The 23,629-nt window shown below is 34.9% G+C and overlaps 1 protein-coding gene across 1 annotated transcript in view; it reads left to right on the top strand.

Moving 5' to 3' along the window:
• Nucleotides 1-3,446: 3,446 nt before the first annotated feature.
• The window catches only part of ddc (dopa decarboxylase), a 32,124-nt gene continuing 11,941 nt past the window's right edge, over nucleotides 3,447-23,629 (top strand). Inside the window, exons 1-11 of the mRNA XM_052143779.1 lie at nucleotides 3,447-3,582; nucleotides 6,328-6,589; nucleotides 8,722-8,835; nucleotides 9,702-9,821; nucleotides 12,900-13,034; nucleotides 13,120-13,263; nucleotides 15,556-15,622; nucleotides 17,523-17,617; nucleotides 18,869-18,936; nucleotides 19,907-19,983; nucleotides 22,479-22,498. Coding sequence (XP_051999739.1) covers nucleotides 6,389-6,589; nucleotides 8,722-8,835; nucleotides 9,702-9,821; nucleotides 12,900-13,034; nucleotides 13,120-13,263; nucleotides 15,556-15,622; nucleotides 17,523-17,617; nucleotides 18,869-18,936; nucleotides 19,907-19,983; nucleotides 22,479-22,498 — 1,041 coding nt within the window. The 5' untranslated portion in view covers nucleotides 3,447-3,582; nucleotides 6,328-6,388. The remainder of the gene's footprint in view (nucleotides 3,583-6,327; nucleotides 6,590-8,721; nucleotides 8,836-9,701; nucleotides 9,822-12,899; nucleotides 13,035-13,119; nucleotides 13,264-15,555; nucleotides 15,623-17,522; nucleotides 17,618-18,868; nucleotides 18,937-19,906; nucleotides 19,984-22,478; nucleotides 22,499-23,629) is intronic.

Here is a 23,629-nt window from a genome sequence, read left to right as displayed (position 1 = left end):
CAGTCGTTTATGTCTAAAGTGAACTTAAAGAGTGGGACAAAAAGTGTATTTGCATCAAAATGTTGGACTTGAAGTGTACATGTAACCGAATTGAGCACTGTCTTGTAGTATGTCATATAAAGGCTATTCATTATAAAAATAGCTTTAAAAGTATTAATGTAATAGAATAAAACATTGACATTTTTAATAATAATATTTTTTGAAACTATTGTTCGTTTTTTAATAATACTGACCCCTGATGTAGAGTGTTAATTGGTATAAAATTACCAGGAAAGTTGGAATGATCAAATCATTTATAATTATGCTTAGCTTTATAAAGATAGAAAAGTATCAACATTTGCAGAGCAATACTTCAACAGAAAATTCCACTAGTCACAAACACAAATATATCAATATTTAAGTCGATATGCATGAAGAATGTGAATCACCAAAATCACAAGAAGTGATGCTGCTTATTTAGCATTGTTTTGCATTCCTTGCATTGCTTGAACATGTTTTATATACAACAATAACGCTCTGTTGGCATTAAGGGAAATTTAGACCCTACACATAAACTGATATTAATGTAATTGTTTCATAAATTATGATTGAAAATGGTGATCAGTGTATTGAAAATAACTTTTTAATAATTTCATTTCTGTTATCATGTCTCCCTTTTATTTTTTTGAAATCAGAATCATGTAGTGTTTTTCATATATAAGTGATGTATTTTAAAAGTTGGCATACAGTGTTCATTATAATGGGGCATAGGTTTTGCAACTCAGTACTCAATATTCACTACTCATGAGTACTTTTAAATGAGCTACTCTTTTACTCTTTCTTGAGTAGTTTATTGGACAGGTACTTTTACTCTACTCACACAACATTTTTTGGAAGTAACAGTCCTTCTACTTGAGTATGATTTTTCAGTACTCTTTCCACCCCTGTGTAGCACATGACACAGAAGTAGGGATGGACGGATCGATACTAAAGTATCAATACTTCCGATACTAATGTGGTATCAAGAATATTGATCCTCACATAAAAATATAGATTCTGAAGTTTTTTTTTTAATATATATATTATTATTTCGATTGCATGAATATTAATGCATCTCATAAGCTTCGGAGTGGAAAAAGAATTATGTGAGCGAATCGGTGAACAGGCACCGGAACTATTTTTTCTTCTGTTCATCTTGACGCAAATAAATGCTAAAATACGCCAGCAGTCAGACAGTGCTCACCTTTTCATTCATAGTGCTCGTTCAAAGAGGGAGCAGTGCTTTCCTGAGGTAATGGCAGAAAAACAGCATCTGGATTTATGTATTTACATGTATTATAATGGGCTTGTGTGACCATTTGTAGCCTACAGGTTTATTTAAATTCAGAGTTGTTAAAACATTTATAATGACCTTTAATTCTCGTTAATAAATGATACGCTTATGACAACTTACCATGACTGATTACCATGTTTTGTTTTTTTTGGCAGTAAACAAGGCTTTGATACAGTTAACCATGGTTTTACTACAGCATTACTGTAGTATCCATATTGACACTTGGTTTTAGTAATAGTAACTATATAATAATATCTATGGGTAATTTTGTGGTTTCATATGTTGCTTATTCTTATTAACTTTTAAAAGGTAAACAAATTAGCCCAATCATTTTCTGCTTAGGCCTATAAATATATATATACAAAATGTAAGTATTAATTTAAGTTAATAATTTTATCCAAATAATTCATAAAAATTACATTTATTAGAGGTTTCGGTATTGGTATCGATGACGCTGATACTGGCCTAAAAGTACTTGGTATCGGATCAGAAAAAAAAACAAGTGGTATCAGCCATCCCTACACAGAAGCCTTCCACAGGGAAGTTTAATGCATGCTAGTAGTGTGTTAGACAGAATCACCATGTTTAAATGGCATCAGTATCCAGAGCTGCGCAAACAGACCTTAACACTTGGTGCACAAAACACAATGACGGTAACAATCAGCAGCTCTTTTTGTTTTGTTTTTTGATAATGAACGGGTAATTTTGAGTAGAACAGAACTTCATACTTCACTAAACAAGAAGTTACCAAACGTAACAACAAAATCAACAATAAAAATGAAGCAAATCAACAGAAAACATGCAAGCTCATTAATTATTCAAGCATAAGTAAAATGTACTTATTTTATTTTCCTGTGAAATGTACTCAAATGAGCAAATAAACATGACAAGGTTTTCTACTTAAGGACTGATACATGATGACACATTGTAAAGATAACCAACAATCATAAATGATATTTACTTATAAGCTAGAGTATTCATTTTTACCTGTTTGATTTGAGTACAAATGTAGAATTTACTTAATGTTTTCAAGTTCACGCTTAAACTAACTTTAATAATGTAGAAAGTACGTCATCTACTGCTGTATTTATTTCACAACAAAATATTTTTTAGCACACCTTTTGTCCAATGCAAGGGGGCCTATTGCCCAAAGTGCAGAGTAAAAGGCCCTTCTTTCTTAAATGATTTTTAACCAAAACAAACATTTTTATCATGTATTTTCTCACAAATATGCTCTGTTAATATTAATAATATGAATCCATTAATAGTAAGATAATTTTTTTTTTTTTAACTGCCCTTTGGGACCATAAAAAAAAAAAAAGTACATTTAATCAAGCCTTGTTGCACCTTTATGAATAAGCATATTTTATGTATATTTTACATTCTTTTATTATATGCAAAACCTGCATGAACTTTAATTTTGCCACACAGAATCAGCCAACCTACAATTATCTTTGTTTTCAGTAATGTAGTTTTATTGACCTCATACATGTTTGATGTGTAGCTGGACCTCAATGCTATATTGAATATATGCTCTTGTTCATTATATAATGTGTTGCATTTGTAATCTCTAAGCTTTTCACTCATATGGTTTGTTTCTGTTCTATGGACTATGGTTCCAGAGCTAATTCACTCAAGATGTGCAAGGGGAACCTGTGATCTAATGACTTACTTTACAAGAAAGCACATTTATTCCATCATAGAAGATATTACTGGTCTATTGTTGAGTTTAAATGGGAAATACCCATACATTTTACAGAGGCACTTCAGATGCCCTTATTAACAACACAAAAACAGTTGTAAACTAGGTAACACTATAAATGTGTGAGCTTTGTATCAACTAGTTTACAGTTGCAATATGCTGTTATGATTATGGTGTCAAGGTGATTATTTTGAGTGACATAATGGAGACTAATGCATTGTACATTACAGAGGCAGGTGCCCTTTGTTGTGCATGCTTGTATTGGGCTTGTATTATGCTTGTGTATGCAGTTGTATTTGTGTGTGTGTGGAAAGTGAGTAGGCTTTCATTAACTCCTTATGAATCAGCTCCACTTGCCCTGCCTGTGTACGCTGCCCTGAATGAGAGCTTCAATCTGATTGGCTGTCTGGGCGGTGGCAGGGCTGATAAACCCTTAGGCTTCCCTGCTGTTGCACATCACTCTGCTTTGCTCTCTTTGTGTATGTGTGTTTAAATATGTGTGTTTGAAACAAACACAGAGCGTGTGAGGACTGACGAGAGGGAGGACTCTTCTTTTTTGCCTGACACTGTGAGTACAATAACGCTAAAGGAGGAAAGAGAAAGATAGTATGCATGTAACACTTGTTGAGCGGTTAGAACGCAGTCCAGGTGCAATGTCTAAATACAGGAAGGGCTATTATGGGATTTTGACAGGTTGATGACACATAAATGCTGAGGTATATTACGGTTACTGTCTATTTAATAAACATATATTGCAAAAGGTAAAAGTGTGCAATTGTTACCTTAAAAAGCAATTTCTAACTTGTTATATCTTGCTATAAAAAGCTATATCTGAACCCAATTATTTTAGTTGGTATAACCAAATGTAGTCAGGTTGATTCAGTCATATTTAATAATATTTTTGATATTACCACAATAACCACATTTATTTAATAGTGCACTTATTTCTGAGCAAAAAAATGGTTGAAGCATGTCAATAGAATGTGAATAGAAATGTCAGCATTTTGGTTTATACACCTTTTTTACAGCATCTGCTTTATGCCACTAAGATACCTTTGGTGTCTACCAAATCATAAAGTGTTATCTAAGTCGTGACTTGTTGCTCTACAAATCAAAGGTTGATTTTGGTGATCTAAGCTCATGTCTGCAAAAATCCTCTAAAAATGTGTCTTTATTCATAACGACTTTCATCATCTTTGCATCATTATCTGGACAATTATTTATTCAGTAGTTTAATCTGTGTCTCTGCATTGGCTGATTTTTATGTGTTTATTTCAAGCAGCTATTATTGTATGAATTTGTCCACTGGTGGCCAAAAGTTTGGAATAATGTACAGATTTTGCTCTTATGGAAAGAATTTGTTACTTTTATTCACCAAAGAGGCATTCAACTGATCACAATGTATAGTCAGGACATTAATAGCATGAAAAATGACAATTTGAAAAAAATTTCAAAACATCTTAAACTTCTTCAAAGAGTTGTCATCAAAAAATCCTCCACATGCAGCAATGACAGCTTTGCAAATCTTTGGCATTCTAGCTGCCAGTTTGTCCAGATACTCAGGAGACATTTCACCCCACATTTCCTGTAGCACTTGCCATAGATGTGGCTGTCTTGTCGGGCACTTCTCACGCACATTACAGTCTAGATGATCCCACAAAAGCTCAGTGGGGTTAAGATCCAGAACACTCTTTTCCAATTATCTGTTGTCCAATGTCTGTGTTTCTTTGCCCACTCTAAACTTTTCTATTTGTTTTTCTGTTTCAAAAGTGGCTTTTCTTTGCAATTCTTCCCATAAGACCTGCACCCCTGAGTCTTCTCTTTACTGTTGTACATGAAACTGGTGTTGAGAGGGTAGAATTCAATGAAGCTGTCAGATGAGGACATGTGAAACGTCTATTTCTGTTGGTGCAGCTATCCTTATGAGGACTCTCAATAGAAATAATGATTTTATACTGTACAAACTATAGATTCTATCCCCTAACCGTATTGCTACCCTAAAACCAAACCCCTGCATTTTTACATAAAAAACAACAACAACATATTTTAGTATGTTTTTAAGCGATTTGAATAATGGGGACAATAAAATGTCCTCATAAACCACATTTATAGCATAATACCCTTGTAATTACCTAACCTAAAAAAAATCATCGTAAAACCCCCTCCCCCCACACACAGACATACTGACACATAGGCTACCTCAATCCATTTGTATTACCTGGATTAGTGTGAAGAGAATTATGAGAAACAGGCTTACAAATGATTAGTAACAGTCACTTTTACCAACAGTTTAGCTACATACAGTAATGTACAGAGCTCTTGTAGAACAATAGTTTCACTGATATAGTCTATTTTATTTCAAGGGATAAGTCATCCAAAAATAAAAATATAAGTGTGTAACCATTTAAAAGACACAACGGAGAGTCACAAATGTCATTTATTTCACAATGCCAATGCAACTTTTATTTATAGAGCACTATTAAAAACAGCAACAGTTTACCAATGTTCTGTACATAATATCATAAAAATATAATAGAACAAACTACACTACATGATGTACATAATATGGTACACAATGATGGACTATACAGCAGACAGCAGAAAACATTATTGGTTAAAAGCTATTGAAAAACTATATGTTTTGAGCTTTGATTTAAACTTGTATACAGATGTGTCTGTTCTAATAAAAACAGGCAGGCTATTCCAAAGCTACAGCACAGCTACAGAAAATGCACGTTCACCTCTTAATTTTAGTCTAGTTCTTGGGACTGTTAATAATCTCTGGTTTGAGGATCTCAGAGATCTCACTGAGTCATGCTCAGACGGGAGATCAGCGAGGTAAGACTGTAGACCAATGAAGGATTTATACAAAATGCTTCAGATCATTCTATGTGCATGGTATTCATTCATGCTCATAAGTGCTTAAAAGTAATGGTTGATTATATTTGTTGTAATTAAATTTTCTGTCTTAAACTTATGGCCTCAGGCCCTAGATTTCCTATTGAAGTATTAGTCATCTGTACCATGCAAAAAATCTCAATCATACACATATTATGGACCTAACCCTACATCAACCCTAAAACTTAACCCCTAACCCCTGACCCTAAACCAACCCTCACCCTAAACCCTAACCCCTTCCCCTACTCCTAAACCTCCTGTACCTCAACCACAGTCGCAGCAAAAGCAAATCTTGTGTGAATTTTGCAGAACAAAATGTAGTTACAAAATAAGTATGTCTGTATTTTCATGTTAGTACATATATAAAGTGGGACCAAATATAAAGTGGGACCAATTACTCCTCTACTCATTTTAGGACATTGAAAGGAAGCCAGTATCAACCGAGAGATTCTCCATTCACCTCCACATTTGAGAAGATGGACGCTGCAGAGTTTCGGAGGCACGGGAAAGAGATGGTGGACTATGTGGCTGATTATTTAGAAAATATTGAGCAGAGGCAGGTTTACCCTGATGTGGAACCTGGATACCTGAGGTCACTGATTCCCGAGGAGGCCCCGGAGGAGTCAGAGAGCTATGAGGATGTGGTCAAAGACATTGAGAGGGTCATTATGCCAGGGGTGAGTCAGTGCCATGTGGTGGGCCATGAAAGTTGTAATGGAGCAGTTATGACATACTACACTGTAAAAAAAATATTATTCATGGTAATTAATAATATTCAATTAAGTATTTGAACTTCTAAAGTAATTATTAAATAAATTAGAACTGAGTTGAGTGAACTAAGAAAGTCAAGTTTCCTTATAAAGACATTGTTCATTTAACAAGTTATATTGATTGAAGTCAGCGACGGTTCTTCTGATTTCAGAAAACACTGTTATTTTACTGTATTTGGTCAAAGCATAAAAAGTTTGAATATTCATAAAGACATTAATAACTCCAATTCTGTCTGTATGCGCATTATATGTTTGAGACAAATCTGTTATATGAGACCTTTTTTTTTTTTTCGACTAGTAAGATGTGTATTTGATAGGTATATTTGATAAGCTTTTTATTTTACTAGGATGGTTAACTCTTACTTCAAGCTTAAATTCAATTTCATATACAACCACTTTAAAATATTGAAAAACTACTGAAAACTTGCACCAGATGCAGATATTTAACACATATTGACTGTATGTGACAACATGCCCCTATAGCGTGGGCTGTTTATTGACACCGATTTGAAAAGTATACCTTTTTAGAAAAATTAAATACTATCTTAAATAAAAATGATCCCTCACAACATTTAATTAAATGGCATTTTAGTTTAAACAGCAAAACAATTATTAAACACAAACCAATTTGTGAAAATGCAACATATTGTTTAGGTTAACCAAAATAGCTGTAATAAATGAATTGTATAAAGCTGCAACATATAAAACCCAAACACAATATTTAAAAACATGTGAAAACCTGCTACAACATGACATTTATAAAAAAAACACCCTTGTCCAGAGAACAAGATAATCTTTCATTTAAAAACAACCTTAATTATATAGTTGACCCGTGCCTTAATTAATGCCAATGTGTGTTTGTGTGTGTGTGTGTGTGTGTGTGTGTGTGTGTGTGTGTGTGTGTGTGTGTGTGTGTGTGTGTGTGTGTGTGTGTGTGCATGTGTGTGTGTGTGTTCACTTGTTACCCAACAGTATTGCAAAAAATATGACTATATTGGAATTTTAGTATGAAAGATAGACTTGAAGATAAACACAAAAATGACTCCACTGCTAGAGAAAACAAGCATTGGTGCAATTTGGTTGTTTAACTACAAACCTTACTGAGATTTAGCTCTTGTGACATTTTCCATGTTGAATTGGAGTCTTTCATATTTGTTTTTCTCTGTTTGAATTTTCTTCTATGTTCTTATATTTCTATATATTATTGTCTCATTTTCTGCCTTTTCTAAAGTGTACATTAGCTACTTCTCACATAGTCAACAGACAGGATGATACACAGTATGCTACACACAGTTCAAACAGGGATCATGCAATGCAATATTCACACCTCTAACAGTGACTTATCTTATGCAGATAAAAATAAAAAGTTTTATTTTACCAGCAACATCATAAGAAGTTTTCTCACATTTGGTAAAGCATGCTCAAAGTTCAACTCTCTCTGGACAGAATCTAAGTGTTAGGAAATCAATCATTAAACTCTCACCTGGGTTCAGAGAAAAGCCTTCCCTGCCAATTAATTTCATAGCTCAGAGGGATAAACAAACACTTTAATTCAGTTAAAGATTTTAACCTTCCTTCTGTGTCCAATTTGACACATTTTACCTTTCAGAAGTGCTGTTTTAATAGTGCTGTTTTTGGAGCTAATGAATGACTCACAATAGGAAAATCCCACAAGAAAGAGACAGACCAGCAGTGCCCTAGGTTCTCTCCTCCACTAAACTCATGAAATAATTGTATTTTCCCTTAATCATTGAATCTAACCTTTAAAGATATCAGAGAAAAAAAACCTGATGTTACTATTACTGAAGTCATAGTCCTGTTCAAAAAAGCAAAGGTCAACAAAAGCAGAATGACCAAACCATGGCTGACAGTTGTGTCCTGTGTTATACTGTACTGTACCTTATTCTTTGGTCTCAAAACTACCACAGTTATATTGCCATCAATGGAAAATACTGAGGTTTGTTATAGTGAAGGTTGAAATATTTTCTTTCATTGATTTAAAAAAAGTTTCTTTTTATGTGTCTTCTGCTCTCTTTTAGGTGACCCACTGGCACAGTCCATACTTTTATGCATATTTCCCAACTGCCAACTCATTTCCTGCAATGTTGGCAGACATGTTGAGTGGGGCTATTGGCTGCATTGGATTCTCTTGGGTATGTTTTTTATCTCTCTGTCCATCCATGTATCCATCCATCCATGCATCCATTCACCCATCCATCCATCTATCTATCCATGCATCCATGCATACATACAGCCTTCAACCAATTCATCCATCCATACATTCATCCATCCATCCATAGAGTACATACATATGTATATACATGCATACATGCATACATGGATACATACATGATTCCATCCATACATGCATCCATCCATCCATACATACATACATGCATCCATCCATCCATACATACATACATGCATCCATCCATACATCCATCCATCCATCCATCCATACATACATACATACATACATCCATGCATCCATCTATCCATACATACATGCATACATACATCCATGCATCCATCTATCCATCCATCCATATATACATACATACATACATACATCCATGCATCCATCTATCCATCCATACATCCATACATACATGCATCCATCCATACATACATACATGCATCCATCCATACATATATACATGCATCCATCCATCCATCCATCCATACATACATACATACATACATACATACATGCATCCATCTATCCATACATACATGCATACATACATCCATGCATCCATCTATCCATCCATCCATATCATACATACATACATACATACATCCATGCATCCATCTATCCATCCATACATACATACATGCATCCATCCATACATATATACATGCATCCATCCATCCATCCATCCATCCATCCATACATACATACATCCATCCATGCATCCATCCAACTATTGCTTCACTCCTCTTGTCTCTTTCTTTACTCTGGTATGACCTGCTTTTTCTGACATGATCAGGCTGATTCAGGTTTTGTTGTGTGTTTTAGGCAGCGAGTCCTGCCTGCACAGAGCTGGAGACAGTGATGCTGGACTGGTTGGGTAAAATGCTGAAGCTACCTGAAGATTTTCTTGCTGGCACAGAGGGCAGAGGAGGAGGGGTCATCCAAGTGAGATAATTCTGAAAACATTTTAGCAGCTTGTACTTTAAGTTTTCATTTCAATTTATGTGGAACCACTTATATCCAGGGTTTTTAACTATCCAGGTGACGATAAAGGTAGTGCAGGGGGTCCGTGGATAAAATACAGATCATTTTCAATTAACTATTCAAGCAATCTACTAGAGTATAAAAATAAGGGCTGTTGATTAAGTGCGTTAATTCAGTGACAATAGTTATGTAAAAAATAACGCTTAAAAATATATCACAATTAATCATGACTCTGGACCATAATAAGGAATTTTCCTACCATCAGACCAATTGAAGCATGAAGTACTGTACCACCTTTATGTTTTTATGAGTCTCAATCAGCAGGTGGCAGTAATCGCAACTGTAGCTTTACAGGCATCAAACCAGACAGCACAAGATAAGGACGCTTTCTAGCATTAAAACACAGTTGGACGGAGTGCAACTTTGAATATAGGAGTCTTAAGAGATGTTTTTCTAAGGTTTAAACTATGTTTAACTTGACACAGCATCCTAAATACACTCTGTTTAAGACATAATTCAACCAAAGTGAAACACTCCAAAAATGTCAGATACATAGTCTTTACAATAAGGCTACCATGGACAGAATGACATTGCAGGCCACTGATAGGCTCATGTTCAATGATTTGGATGTAACCAATATTTTGCAATCTTAGCCACTTTCTATGTTGCCAAGACTCGAACTGGCATCTCTGGCATGGAAGGTGGGTGAGCTAACAAGGAGGCTAAAGGCTACAGAATCTAGTGTCAGTCACTAGTGCATCTCTTGAGGTCAAGAGAGTGAGGTTTATACACATTGCACAGCTATCAGCTATCAGCTGGCCACCATTACACTCACCCCCCTAAACCTCAATCCCATCCGGGTCACGGCACCATTGTGATGCTCCTGTTCTACCCACTCCGAACGGGGAGGCGGGTGCGCTAATAAGGAGGCTAAAGGCTACAGCTTAGTTGCTAGTGCACCTCTTGAGATCAAGAAATATACATACATTTATACACATTGCACAGCTATCTATCTGCTGGCCACCGTTACACTAATCAATGCTTTACTCATCAGCCATAATAATGTAAAGAATATGAATGATCTGAATTATATATTTTTTTACATGAAATTTTAAGAGCACTGAATTATAGAATGTTATAATGTTAAATGTGCACTCAGTAACTTTTATACTAATTCAAAAAGATTTACTCTTAAATGAATTGATTGCAATTTTGAAACATATAGGTAAAAATTTTTCACTTGAGATGAAGACTCAAGTCATATTAGTAACCTTATAAAAGCTGTTTAATTCTACATGGAGAGGGTCCCCTAATGGGAGCAGCCATGTTATGATCACATGACCAGCTGGATACCCCTCGCTTAACCTCAGTAACCATCCTGTTATTGGACACTTTCACTTATGGTTTAAATGAATCATGGCTAACTGTGGATAGTGAATTATTACAATGGCTTCAATAACAGAAAACTTTTGCATTTGAATGATGCTGCATCCTTTGATGAGTGAATGATGAGTGCACCTTTAAAAATTACAGTTCTAGTTTCCCAACATGGTCTTGTTCCAGGTGTCAAATAAATTGAACAGCCACGCAAATGCAGCCAGACACATGCTCAGACAGTGTTTACAGGCCATTTTATTTGAACACTAGCAAATATCAAATACAGCAATTTGTTCATCATCGATTTCTCCTCCTGCCTCTGAAAGTTGCCCAGCCTGTGGAAATTGGCTTTTAAGATGTCATCCAAAGATGAGAGGTGATATCCAGGTGGGCGTGGGTCGAGAGCAGTTTGCGTTCATTTCGTCACTTTGGATGCAGCAGTTAAGCAGCTGTGGCTGTTTGTAGAGGAGACACAGGATGCTGAGTGCATGAGAAAGCCCACTGATGACAGTCGGTTTGATGCTCTGTCATTATGGCCACTTTATCCTCCTCCTGTATGGTTTTGTCTCTGGGCTTTTCAGAGCAGCTCACTATGGCAACAGACTGCATTATTTTGCAACGATAGCATGCACTAATGAGGGAGTTTATAGGGTTTGTATTCAGTATAAGTGTCATAGTAGAGAAGGGGTGAAAGAATATGCAGAAATTATTTTGAAAGGAAAATTGAGCATTTGGCATTACCAATTGCAAAACTGCATTATTACTTAGGGTAGTTGACTCATTACATTTCTACATTGACTTGTTTTATCAACATATGTGAAGATGTACTTTATGTTAATGAGCATATTTCTTTTACGTTGTGACAAATTCATTTGTGAAAGAACAGATATTTTCATTAAGTATCAGGTCACCAAAAACCATGCACATAATAATTATAAAAGTGATATGCTTTTCAAAATAGACTTTGGATTGATGGTCTGTTTTGATAGATGTAGAATTTGTAATTGGAAAGCCTTCTTGTTCTTTAAATGAAACCCTTTTGCTTTATAATACAGTACCGGTTGGGCATTTAAAGTAACATTTGTACATCCAGCTTGGAGCGTTAGATATCATACTTGAGTTGCCCAACAAGTGTGGCTGTAGTTTTCCAGGTTACATTACTATGTGAAGAAAATCATTAGTAATCAGGACGTGGGTGTTTGCTCTAAGGCTGACGAAGGGAAATCAAAGGCCATTCAACCTCACAATGATCTGATGTGATCTGTATTGAGGGGTTTCAAGTGGAAGTCTTCTCATATTCTTAATGAGAAGATACAAAACAAAGCCAGAGACATGATGAAAATTAATGACTGCTGAATTTACAATCTCTAAGCAGCTTCAGGTGTATTGATCAAGGCTGTTTTGCTTGATGGAAATTATGTCTCTGTCCAGCTTATATTGATCATGTCTACACCTGGATACACTGTTTTTGATATTTAATAAACAGCTCTCTGCTTTGAGATTACAGTCTTTGACAATAATTTGTCTATTTGTGTAGAAATGCTCAACATTTTACATCAAGGTTTTATCCATAATTACTTATAATAATTAGCAGAAACATAAGATATAAAGAAGACTCTTGAAATGTAAAAGTAAAACATATAATGTGCTTTTATTCCTAAGGGCACTGCCAGTGAAGCCACTCTGATAGCTCTGCTTGCTGCTCGTTCCAAAATTGTCAAACTGATCCAGACCGACCATCCGGACCGATCTGAAGCAGACATTATATCCAAACTTGTGGCTTACTCATCCGAGCAGGTGAGAAAACAAGCCCAGATGAAATATACATAAAAAAATACAAATAAAAAAACAGCTGACTGTAGTGGTTTTGTTAATGTTTTAGGCACACTCATCAGTGGAGAGGGCAGGGTTGATTGGTGGAGTGAGGATGAAGAAAATCCCAACAGACAGTAAGTTTGCTGTGCGAGGAGATGCACTGCAGAGAGTTCTGGAGGAGGACAAAGCCGCTGGACTCATACCATTCTATGTATGTGTATCTGATGTCTGCATTTCACAGTTCTGCCTTTAAAAAACACATTATTACGTTCATTGAAGTAAATTATAACAATTATAAAATAAATCAGTTATTATTATTACTTAATAGTGCAACATCATATAATAACTAATTTATACCTATATAATAACACTATCATAACTATATTATTACTGTACTTTTATTGCCCAGATACAGCATTTCTTTTGCAATATTAAACCTTACTTCAAGCCACATATCAAGCCAGTATATCCCTGTATAGTACCGTATTGTACTATTATGATTGAATATTTTTTCAAATTTGATTTTCAGACATAAAATACCTCTAGTAAAATATAATAATAATAATAAAAAAAATGAATACATTAAAATAACTTTGAAAAAATTGGGAAATGTTGCCATAGGGCAAATTGAAGTATCGTTATCATTTTCCGATTATCGATTTCATTTTCACTGTCACTAAAGCCTAGCTCTTCATCACTGTTGTCAACCGAATTGATTAACTGTGCACTCTTGCATTTTCTTACAAAAAATAATTGTGTTCATTTTTGCCTGGAAAAAAGAAAAAGAAATCATGATTGTGTTATTTATACATTAATGCAATTATATTATGGTAAACATTTTCTAATGTATAAATAAAATAAATGGCAGTATCTATAAAAATTCCCAAAGAGAAAATGCATTAGTGCAGTTCCATTTTGGAATGGAGTTTCCATATGGCAACATGGGAATGTCATAATTTCCCAATTTTCTGCAAAACTATGTTAGATAAAGTTGATCAATTCACAGCAACATCTAATTAACATGCAACAAACAAATCATGACATAGAAGAATCATACAAAAATGTGTTTAATAAAGCAATATGTGGAGCTCTTTAGCAAGTGTCTCCCCTTTTTTGCCTCGGAGTCTAAATCAAATGTCATGTAGCTTAAAAACAGCATATTATTGGTTATTTTAACCTGTTGATACGCAATTTCACCGCACTCGGAAGTGATGTCACTCTGCTTGCATGTTGTAAAACTGTATACGATCTTATATATTAGAGTCTCATAAATAAAATGAGCCTGTCTCCAAAGTCTATTTTTAAAAATGCAGAGTAGTTTTATTCATAATAGCCAGGAAGTGCGGTAAAATTTTATGCCGTCTTGAAAGCCGGAGCCTTCATTTTACTCTGTATACCAGCAGCGAATTTCGGAGATAAAGTTTTGCAGGAACCTCATTTTTTAACAACATATATTCATTCTGGGAAATAAAGCCTAAAGTGTCTTCTTTCAAAAGATACTACAACTGTGTCCATACTCCAAAGGGTCCAGTAATTACAACCATTTAAGTTCAGGTATGTCATTTTCATGGTTTGTGCTCAAAAAGGGGGTGCGTATCAACGGGTTAAAGTCTGCTCCTTTATTTCCAACAAATCATTATGTTTCAGCTTTTTCTGAAAGGTGAGAAAGTGAAAGAAAAGTAGATATTGTAGACATATTGCTACACTGTACCACACAGGATTACATGAAAATGCAAAATCACAGGATTAGTCAAACAGTATTGAATAAAGATAGCAATCATTCAGACTGAGAGCACAAAGAGAAATGAGTTAAAGTTGGACATTTGTGTCTGTTCTTCCACTGGTCCTGTCCCCTGCGGTCTGCATGATTGCTAATGCTGTTTGGAGAGCCTGTTTTCTGAATCACATTAGTGAAATTAGCCCTGGGCTCAGCCAGCAGACCTGTGGCAGAAGAAGTACTGCGTAAGACAAACCAAGCAAGAAAGAATCATTGTGATAAGCAATACTGATCACAATTAGTTTTCTTTGAACCCTGAATATAGTTCAAAGAAAGAAAACATGTCTTAAAGTTAAATGTGGAAATCAAAATTGACCCTATTTATAATCTTAATGCACAATTCTGGTCCTTTTGTCAGTGATTCCTCAGAGCATGTTATGCCAAAGAAAAAGATAGGTTGTATTCGAAATAATCCAAATCAAACAAAATCCACTTGCATTGAAACAACTTTCTTTTTCTATTTTTGTCACTGAGGCCATGTGGTATATTGGATCATTTTAACGTATATCCAAATAGCTGTTTATGCATTATTTATTTTAAGCAAACTCACTTTTCATGATTCATTCAATTCCTGATCTGGATAAAATCAAGTCTGCCCTATTTTCTGTTTCACTCATAAATATGACAGATAACTGAAATAAAATGGGTTGCGAATGACAATTCATGACTTTATATCAATGCACAATAATCCTTATTTGAGATTTCCATTTTCTGTGTCTCTCTCAGTTTTGTGCAACTCTGGGGACGACTCCATCCTGTGCATTTGACTGCATCACTGAGCTGGGCCCTATTTGTAAGATCAATCACAATGTATTGTCATTTTGTAATATTTATATTTTACGGATACATTAAAATAATGCTTTTTCTATACTAATTATGATACATTTATAGAAATATATATTATTAAATATGTATTTAAATGAAATGTAAAAACTGATGACACATACAAATTATTAAAAATACAGAGGCGATAAAAAGTATCAGAACCCTTTTGAATTACCTGCATTTATATATTATTTGTATTTAAATCTGTTTTGATCTTCATCTAAGTTACAATAATGAACAAACACAATCTGTTTTAACTAATAACACACCAATTGTTCTGTTGTTCTTGTATATATTGAATACATCATTCAAACATTCACAGTGTAGGTTGGAAAAAGTATGTGAACCCCTAGGTTAATGACGTGAACAGAAGTCAAATAAAAAATAAACCTTTGAAGCAATGTACATATTAAATGTAAATTTTTCTAGGATTTAACAGTGTATTTTTTATGAGAGAAAAAAATAACAGCAACAACAACCTGTGGACAGTAAAATAACAGTATAGCACTGCATTGTGGGTTATAATGGTGAAATACCCATACACATTTGCGCTTGAATAATTATGTATGCTTTGGCAATGCATTGGGGCTACAAAAAAAACAAAAAACATATACACAATTATTTATTCAGACATAATAAAAGTCTAGAAATGTAATCAGTGTTGTTGTTTTGTTTGAAGTCACCATTAGAGTGATTAGTGTTCTCTTGAGCTGGCTTCTTGGACCTTCTTTATTATTATATTATGTGCTTCAAGCCAGTCAATTTGTGTTTGAGTAAAACAGAAGTTGTTTCACTGTGCTACTTGAAAGACAAAACCTAAGGTCAGACTGATTATCTGAGTCTACATTTCAAATGGCACTATATATTTCAATAGTGATTCATTACACTTAAAAACATAAAAGCAAAAACAGTAAAGGTTATTTCAGCAATATGATATCATCAAACTAAGTGTTTGATGTTTTTGATGAGGGTACAGCATAACACAAGTTGTTTTCAAGACACACCGAGATCAACTCTCGGCATACAAAACGCAACAGTGGTGACGATTAATAAAAATACTTTTACGTAAAAAGTAAAAGCTGAACATTAAAATACAAGTAACTTAGATTACAACAGAAACTATGTCAAAATAAACCAGTAAATAGTAATGTAAATTCTTCATGCCGCAGTGCATGCTGGGAACATAACTGTTAACTTTAACAACAGTAGATAGTATGTAATTTGACAGCTATATGCTGCTAAATTACAGTTGTATACTGTAGCTGTAAAAAACAGTATCTAGCTGTTAATATCAGCAACTGCAAGACACCATTTCGTTTTGATGAGAAACTCTTCAACAGTGTAGGATAATGTCAGGTTGGCTGTGTGCCAGCTGATGCTCAGTAGAAGTTGGGTGATGCAGAAGGACAATGACCCTAAACATTGAAGTAAATCCACTACAGAATGACTTTTAAAAAAGTAAATCCACCATTTGGAATGGCTGAGTCAGAGCAAGACCTTAACCCAATAGAGATGCTGTGGAATGACCTCAAGAGAGCGGTTCACACCAGACTTCCTAATAATATGGCTGAGCTGAAGCAGTTCTGTGAGGAAGAATGGTCCAAAATTCCTTCTGAACGTTGAGAAGGTATAAGCCGCAGCTACCGGACTGCTTGGTTGAAGTTATTGCTGACAAAGGAGGATTGACCAGTTATTAAATCCAAGGGTTCACTTACTTTTCCCCAGCACTGTGAATGTTTAATGGGTTGTGTTCTATAAAGTCATGAAATAATATAATTGTTTGTGTGTTGTTAGCTTAAGCACATTGTGTTTGTCTGTACTTGTGACTTTGATAATGAAATGCTTTTTTAAATTTGCTTTCATCACAGGTAATGCAAAGAATATCTGGATGCACATTGACGCTGCATATGCTGGCAGTGCATTTATCTGCCCTGAGTTTAGACCTCTGCTGAATGGCATTGAGGTGAGATAACACTCCAATCCCCGTTAAATCCTCACAGTGTGTCTTAAACACACTTCACATAGGCTGCTTTTAAAGCCCTGAGAGGCATGCATGACGACAGAAGAGCAATCTGTGCTGGACTCAATCTATTGATCGCATTACTGTCAGACCAGCAGGTGCGGAATCATGTGTGTGCGAATGAGAATATATAAATGTCACAAAAAATGTGAGCTGGCATGAGCGATGTCTTGTGGAATGGGTGGGAAATTAGAGATCCTCAATCGTCCTTTGAGTTGTTGTGGCACCCAGCTGGGTGTCACTGTGATAAGGGTAAAGTAATTTCCTGAGGCATGGAAAGACCTTTAGATAAGTTCCTTTTTTCTCTCGCTAAAGAAATATCACTGTTTATTAGCAGCATGAGTTCAAACAATGGTGGAGACTGTGCTCCCCTGTAAAGATGATAGTCTTTATTATTGACCTGAATGACAGTGGGCTGCTGTTTACTGTGTGTTGTTGGTTGCCAGGAAGTGAAAGACAGGCAGAATCTAGCATGGCAACAATCAAAGCATCATGATATTGTCTGCCTGCTTTATTACAACAGATAGAAAGGATATTGGAAAGGGGAGAGTGAGCAAAAAGATTAGACTTTGAGATAGCGAATCTCTTTGAAGGCTCATTGGACAGATGCTGCAGTTGATTTTGAGTTGGATGCTTAATAGGATTTTTGCATCAGAGTCAACAATAGCTGACCGTGCCAACAGGTACAATTATGATAGGTAAGTCACCTTTAATTTCATCCATCCAAATAAAGATCCAAATCCAAAATCATTTTTATATTCCAATATATATATATATAGATATATATATATATCTATATATATATATATATAGATATATATATATATATATATATATATATATATATATATATATATATTTTTTTTTTTTACTTTTTATAGTAACTTCATAGTTTTCATAATATAAAATAGAAACTTTATAAATAGGGGAGACCACGGCTGCCCCACTAAGTTGTCACAAGTACTATAGCATTGGTGATGCTGGTTTTAAACACCTATTTAAAATATAGTTAAGGCAAATTTTAGCTGAAAGGCTGAAATATGTGAAACGAAAGAGAAGCAACTGAGAAATATTCACTTGAGCAATATAGCCCAGATTCCCTCAATATATGTAATTATTTAACTTCTGTATATTTTTTCTTATTTTTGTTTATTTTAATTTTTGATATTCACTAAAAACTTGCTTACCTTTCAGTTTGCAGACTCTTTCAACTTCAATCCACATAAATGGCTTCTGGTCAACTTTGATTGCTCTACAATGTGGTAAGTGCTGTTTAGTGACAGTATCAATACAAATAATGTTTAGTTTATCTTCTAATACCCCACATAGAACCTCTCTAAACAAGGTTTGGGTGGGCTCTATCAGTTGACAGAGGAAACAGTCCAAGCTGCCAACAGAAATGGTTTTTTATTGAGAAAATAAAGGCAGGCACAGGAAAATGTACTCTAATGTTTAGTATACATACAGTGGGCTCCAGATATCTGATGTTCTGCTTCTTCTTTTTTTATGTAATACAAATTTGTAAGGACAAATTATATTATCATCATAATCAGACATTTTTAGTGTTTGATATGACCCCATATATCATATAATAATGTTTACTCAGTCTAACTCTAAGACGATAACAGAGCCTGCTTATTAGCTTACTTCCTCATTTTGTGCCCAGTGAATCATTGGGTCATTTTGATGGTTCATTTATTATTAATTCTGTCTGTGGGCCAAATGAATGAGCAATTCAGAACAATTATTAATGGTGTTTAACAATCAGCTATTGCAATAAGGGGAAATCTGTATTCTTAATCTTGAGAACAACAACACTCGAACACAGCACACACAAACACGCACGCGCATGTTGGGTTTCCATGTTTTATGGGGACTTTCCATAGACATAATGTTTTTTATACTGTACAAACTATATATTCTATCCCCTAACCCTAACAGAAAACTTTCTGCATTTTTACATTTTCAAAAAACATAATTTAGTATGATTTATAAGCTGTTTTCCTCATGGGGACCGACAAAATGTCCCCACAAGGTCAAAAATGCCGGGTTTTACTATGCTTATAAAAATACATGCTCACACACACACACACGACATGTAGCTATGATTATGAATATTCAAATATCTATATACAGTATAGTTATATATATATACAGTACTGTAAATGGCATTGTTATCTTACAAACTCTGTGAGCAGTGATATGTAGGTCTGTGAATGATTCTGTGTGCAGGGTGAAGAAAAGATCAGATATTATTGGAGCATTTAAGATGGAACCCCTTTATTTGAAGCATGATCACCAAGAGTCAGGTGACCAATCAGCACCATACGACACAGCTAAAAACTTCACATTAATTTCTCTGTAGGCCTTATTCTTGAGATCTATTATCTTATAAACAAGAGTAACATGAATAAAGGATTGAGAGACATTAGTATGAGGTGTGAAGAGGATTATTTTCATTAATGAGATGTAATGTTTTGTGCTGACAAAGTCTTTACGTCATACTGAAGGCTCAATCAGATTATTAAACTTAGTGCTCTGCTGTGTGCTGTAAGCCTCTCGGTGTGCTTGTAAACAACAGCTTTTTGACTCCCTATAACCCAACATCCCTATATTGTTTTCTTAACACTAAGGGAGAAATTGTGAAAACATTTTGTGCTCAGTGATGTCATACAATGGCAGTTTATGGTGACTACCTCTTAAAGCTTCAGAAGAACAAGTATAATTCAGAAGTCTAATATATTATACCATGAGACTCATGATTGTTATGAACGCATATGATAAGGTTTGGTGAGAAACAAACCAAAATATAATGTATTATTTAGTGAAAATGTGATTTCTTGTTCATGATAGGGCACGAGAGCAACAGATCATGCAGCCCCCTCGTAACGTTGGTGCGTTCAGTTAAAAACTTGTTTTGTTTATCTAAAAACAGGTAATCCACGGTGATAGTGAAAACACAACACAGCTGCACACAAAAAAGAGAACAGAAACGACTAATCATGTCTGAAGAGTTTGTAGTCGAAGAATTGATGCATTTATATGCCCAGCCTTTTTTTTTTTTTAAACAGAGTACTCGGAAGACAAACAGAAATATAGGAGGCTACAGGCCGCCACAGTTACACCGTATCCTAACTTGACAGATAATGATACACGATCAAATGTATATTTTATAAAGGTATACGTTTTTTTCCTACCCAGCGTTGATGAGCAATGATGCATTTTATCGACCGCTTGTTTTCTATTTTTGGCCTTGCACAGGGTATCTCAGTCTGCTGTGAACTGGCACCGATCAAAAAACTTACAAAAAATTTATCTGGGCATAGAAATCCATCAATTCTTCAACTATAAACTTTTCAGACATGTTAGATAAGTTCTCTTTTCTGTTTTTTGTGCAGCTGTGTTGTGTTCTTTTGTCGTTACTGCTGTGGAGGACCTGTTTTTAAACAAACAAAACAAGTTTTTTTCTTTAATGCCCTAATGACGTGAACTGTTGCTCTCATGACCTATCGTGAACGCGCACAGGAGATCAGCGATCAGTGAACATTTTCACAAAATAATACATTCGATTTCAGTTTGTTTTGCACCAAACCTCATCAGATGCTTTCATAACAATAGTTCCATAAACTGAAACTTAAAGGCACCAGTGCAAAGAATTAGGTGGGCCCCGTCCTTCAGGGACCTTGTATTTTGCATTGCCTGTTGGCCTCGCAGTCATTTTTTATGGTTCTTTTTGGTCAACATTCCTGGGCCCTCTTTCAGCCCGGGCCCTAGGGTGGCTGCCAACCCTGTTCTCCCTGAAGTTACGCCCCTGCATAATAACCATGAGTCTCAAGGAATCATTTATTAGACTTTAGAATTATACTTTTGCATTAATTTGAAGCTTGAAGAGGTAGTCACCATAAACTACCATTGTATTACATCACTGAGTACAAAATATTCATTTTCACAATTTCTCTCTTTGTGTTAAGAAAAAGAAAGTCAAATAAGGTTATAACAACACATAGTTGAATAAACAAAGACTGAATAGTCATTTTTGGGTGACCTATCCCTTTAAGATACCTACCTTTTGGAACAGCCTTTGCATCTGGAGCGTTCCTGTGATGCCATAAACTGCTGCCTCTGGAGGAATCTCACTGGGTGTTGGAACAGACCCATTGTGTCTTAAGAGTCTGAATACTTTTTTTGGCCACTGTATTGACATCATGATGCCACTTCAGAAAATACCATCCTTTCCCATTATCTTTCAACTGGACCTCCACTAGTTCTGCTAGCTTCCCCAAAGCTGTCAACCAGTTAGCTGTTAGCCATTTAAATATGGCTAAACAAAGGCAGTTTCTCTGGTGATGTGTCTGTGGGCAGTGTGCAGCTGTACAGATGATTGTAATTGTGCTGACAGCAAGACAAAAGAGCAGCCCTGTCTCTCAACCCACACACACACATACGCATGCACACCTTAAAGCCATTTCCATCATGAACAACTTCCTGATTAAATTACCAACAGGCTTGACCAGATGGAGGAAAAAAGACCCATGTTAGTCTTGAGCATTTTATTGCGTATTATCTTTAAAGAATCACGTGTGTGCTTTTCTATTTAAATGTGCCCATGGCATTATTTACACCTGAGTTTACTGAGCTACCTTATTTAAATCACACATAGAAGTGCAGAACAAATGTAGGATGGTTAAGCTTCAGCTGCTGATTGACTATTCTACCCTGCATGAATTAGTGCTTCTTTACATCACTGTTTATGTTTTATATGTATGATATGACTAAATATAGATGTACTTTTCTTTATTCACAGGTATTGTTACAGATTATAGAGTAAGTATGCTGCTTGAAAAATGTGCAGTAATATTATAGTCATTAGTTTAGTTTAATGATGTTCTCTATACCTATAATATGTGTTAGCAGTGTTGGAAATTAACTATTTTTTATAAGAGTTAGATGTAGTTTTTGCTGCCTTTTCATATACATATATATATTTATTTTACTTTTTAAAGGGATTTGTTTTTTAACCATATAAAACACACAGTGTGCCATTAATTTTTGTCAAACACTTCAAATAAATCAATTACATTAATTTAAATACATCCTTTATCTGCTTTTTATAATTAGGTATGGCTGTTAATTATAAAACCAAATCAGCAAATACAAAAGTTTTTATAAAATTATGCACAAGGTACTGTATCATAAAGGAATAGTTCACATAAATGAAAATTCTCTCATCATTAACTCACCCTCATGCCAATCCAGATGTGTATGACTTTCTTCTGCTGAACACAAACAAAGACTTTTACAAGAATAGCTCAGCTCTGTAGGTCATTACATTGCAATTGAATGGTGGCCTGAAATTTAAATAGAAATGTAAAAGTGGAGATTTATAGTTAAAAAGGACTTAAATATTGATCTATTTTTCACCCGCACCTATCATATGACTTCTGAAGACATGCATTTAACCTCTGGAGTCTTATGGACTACCTTTATGTGCTTTTTGGAGCTTCAAAGCTCTGGCCACCATTCACTTGTATGGTATGGACCTACAGAGCTGAGATATTCTTCTAAAAATCGTTTTGTTCAGCAGCACACTCTGCTGGAATGCATTTTAAATAAATGGCCTTTTAAATAATGGACCCTTTTCATAGACTGCGATGCAAGTTTCTGCCTTGTTTAGCAGCATAAATTAAACATTTTATAGTATTGTTTTTAAATACAATTTAATCTAAATCTATAACTTTGTATTTGTGTTATACCAAAGCTAATATATTTATAGATTTTTTTAAACATTTCCCAAACTTTACTTTGCTGGTTTATAAAATTTGAAATGTCCATCTTTCTTTACATTGGAAGAATGTTATTTAAAAGAAAATGTGAATACTACTTCAAACTTAGTTTGCAAAATTTTTAAGCTTACCTGAGAAAAAAAATGAAATCTATTTTAAAAGGACGTGTTTC

Source organism: Xyrauchen texanus, chromosome 15, assembly GCF_025860055.1.
Source record: "Xyrauchen texanus isolate HMW12.3.18 chromosome 15, RBS_HiC_50CHRs, whole genome shotgun sequence".
In the NCBI taxonomy this organism is placed as follows: Eukaryota; Metazoa; Chordata; class Actinopteri; order Cypriniformes; family Catostomidae; genus Xyrauchen; species Xyrauchen texanus.
The sequence above is the reverse complement of the archived record's forward strand: the minus strand, read 5'-3'. Positions and strand labels throughout refer to the sequence as shown.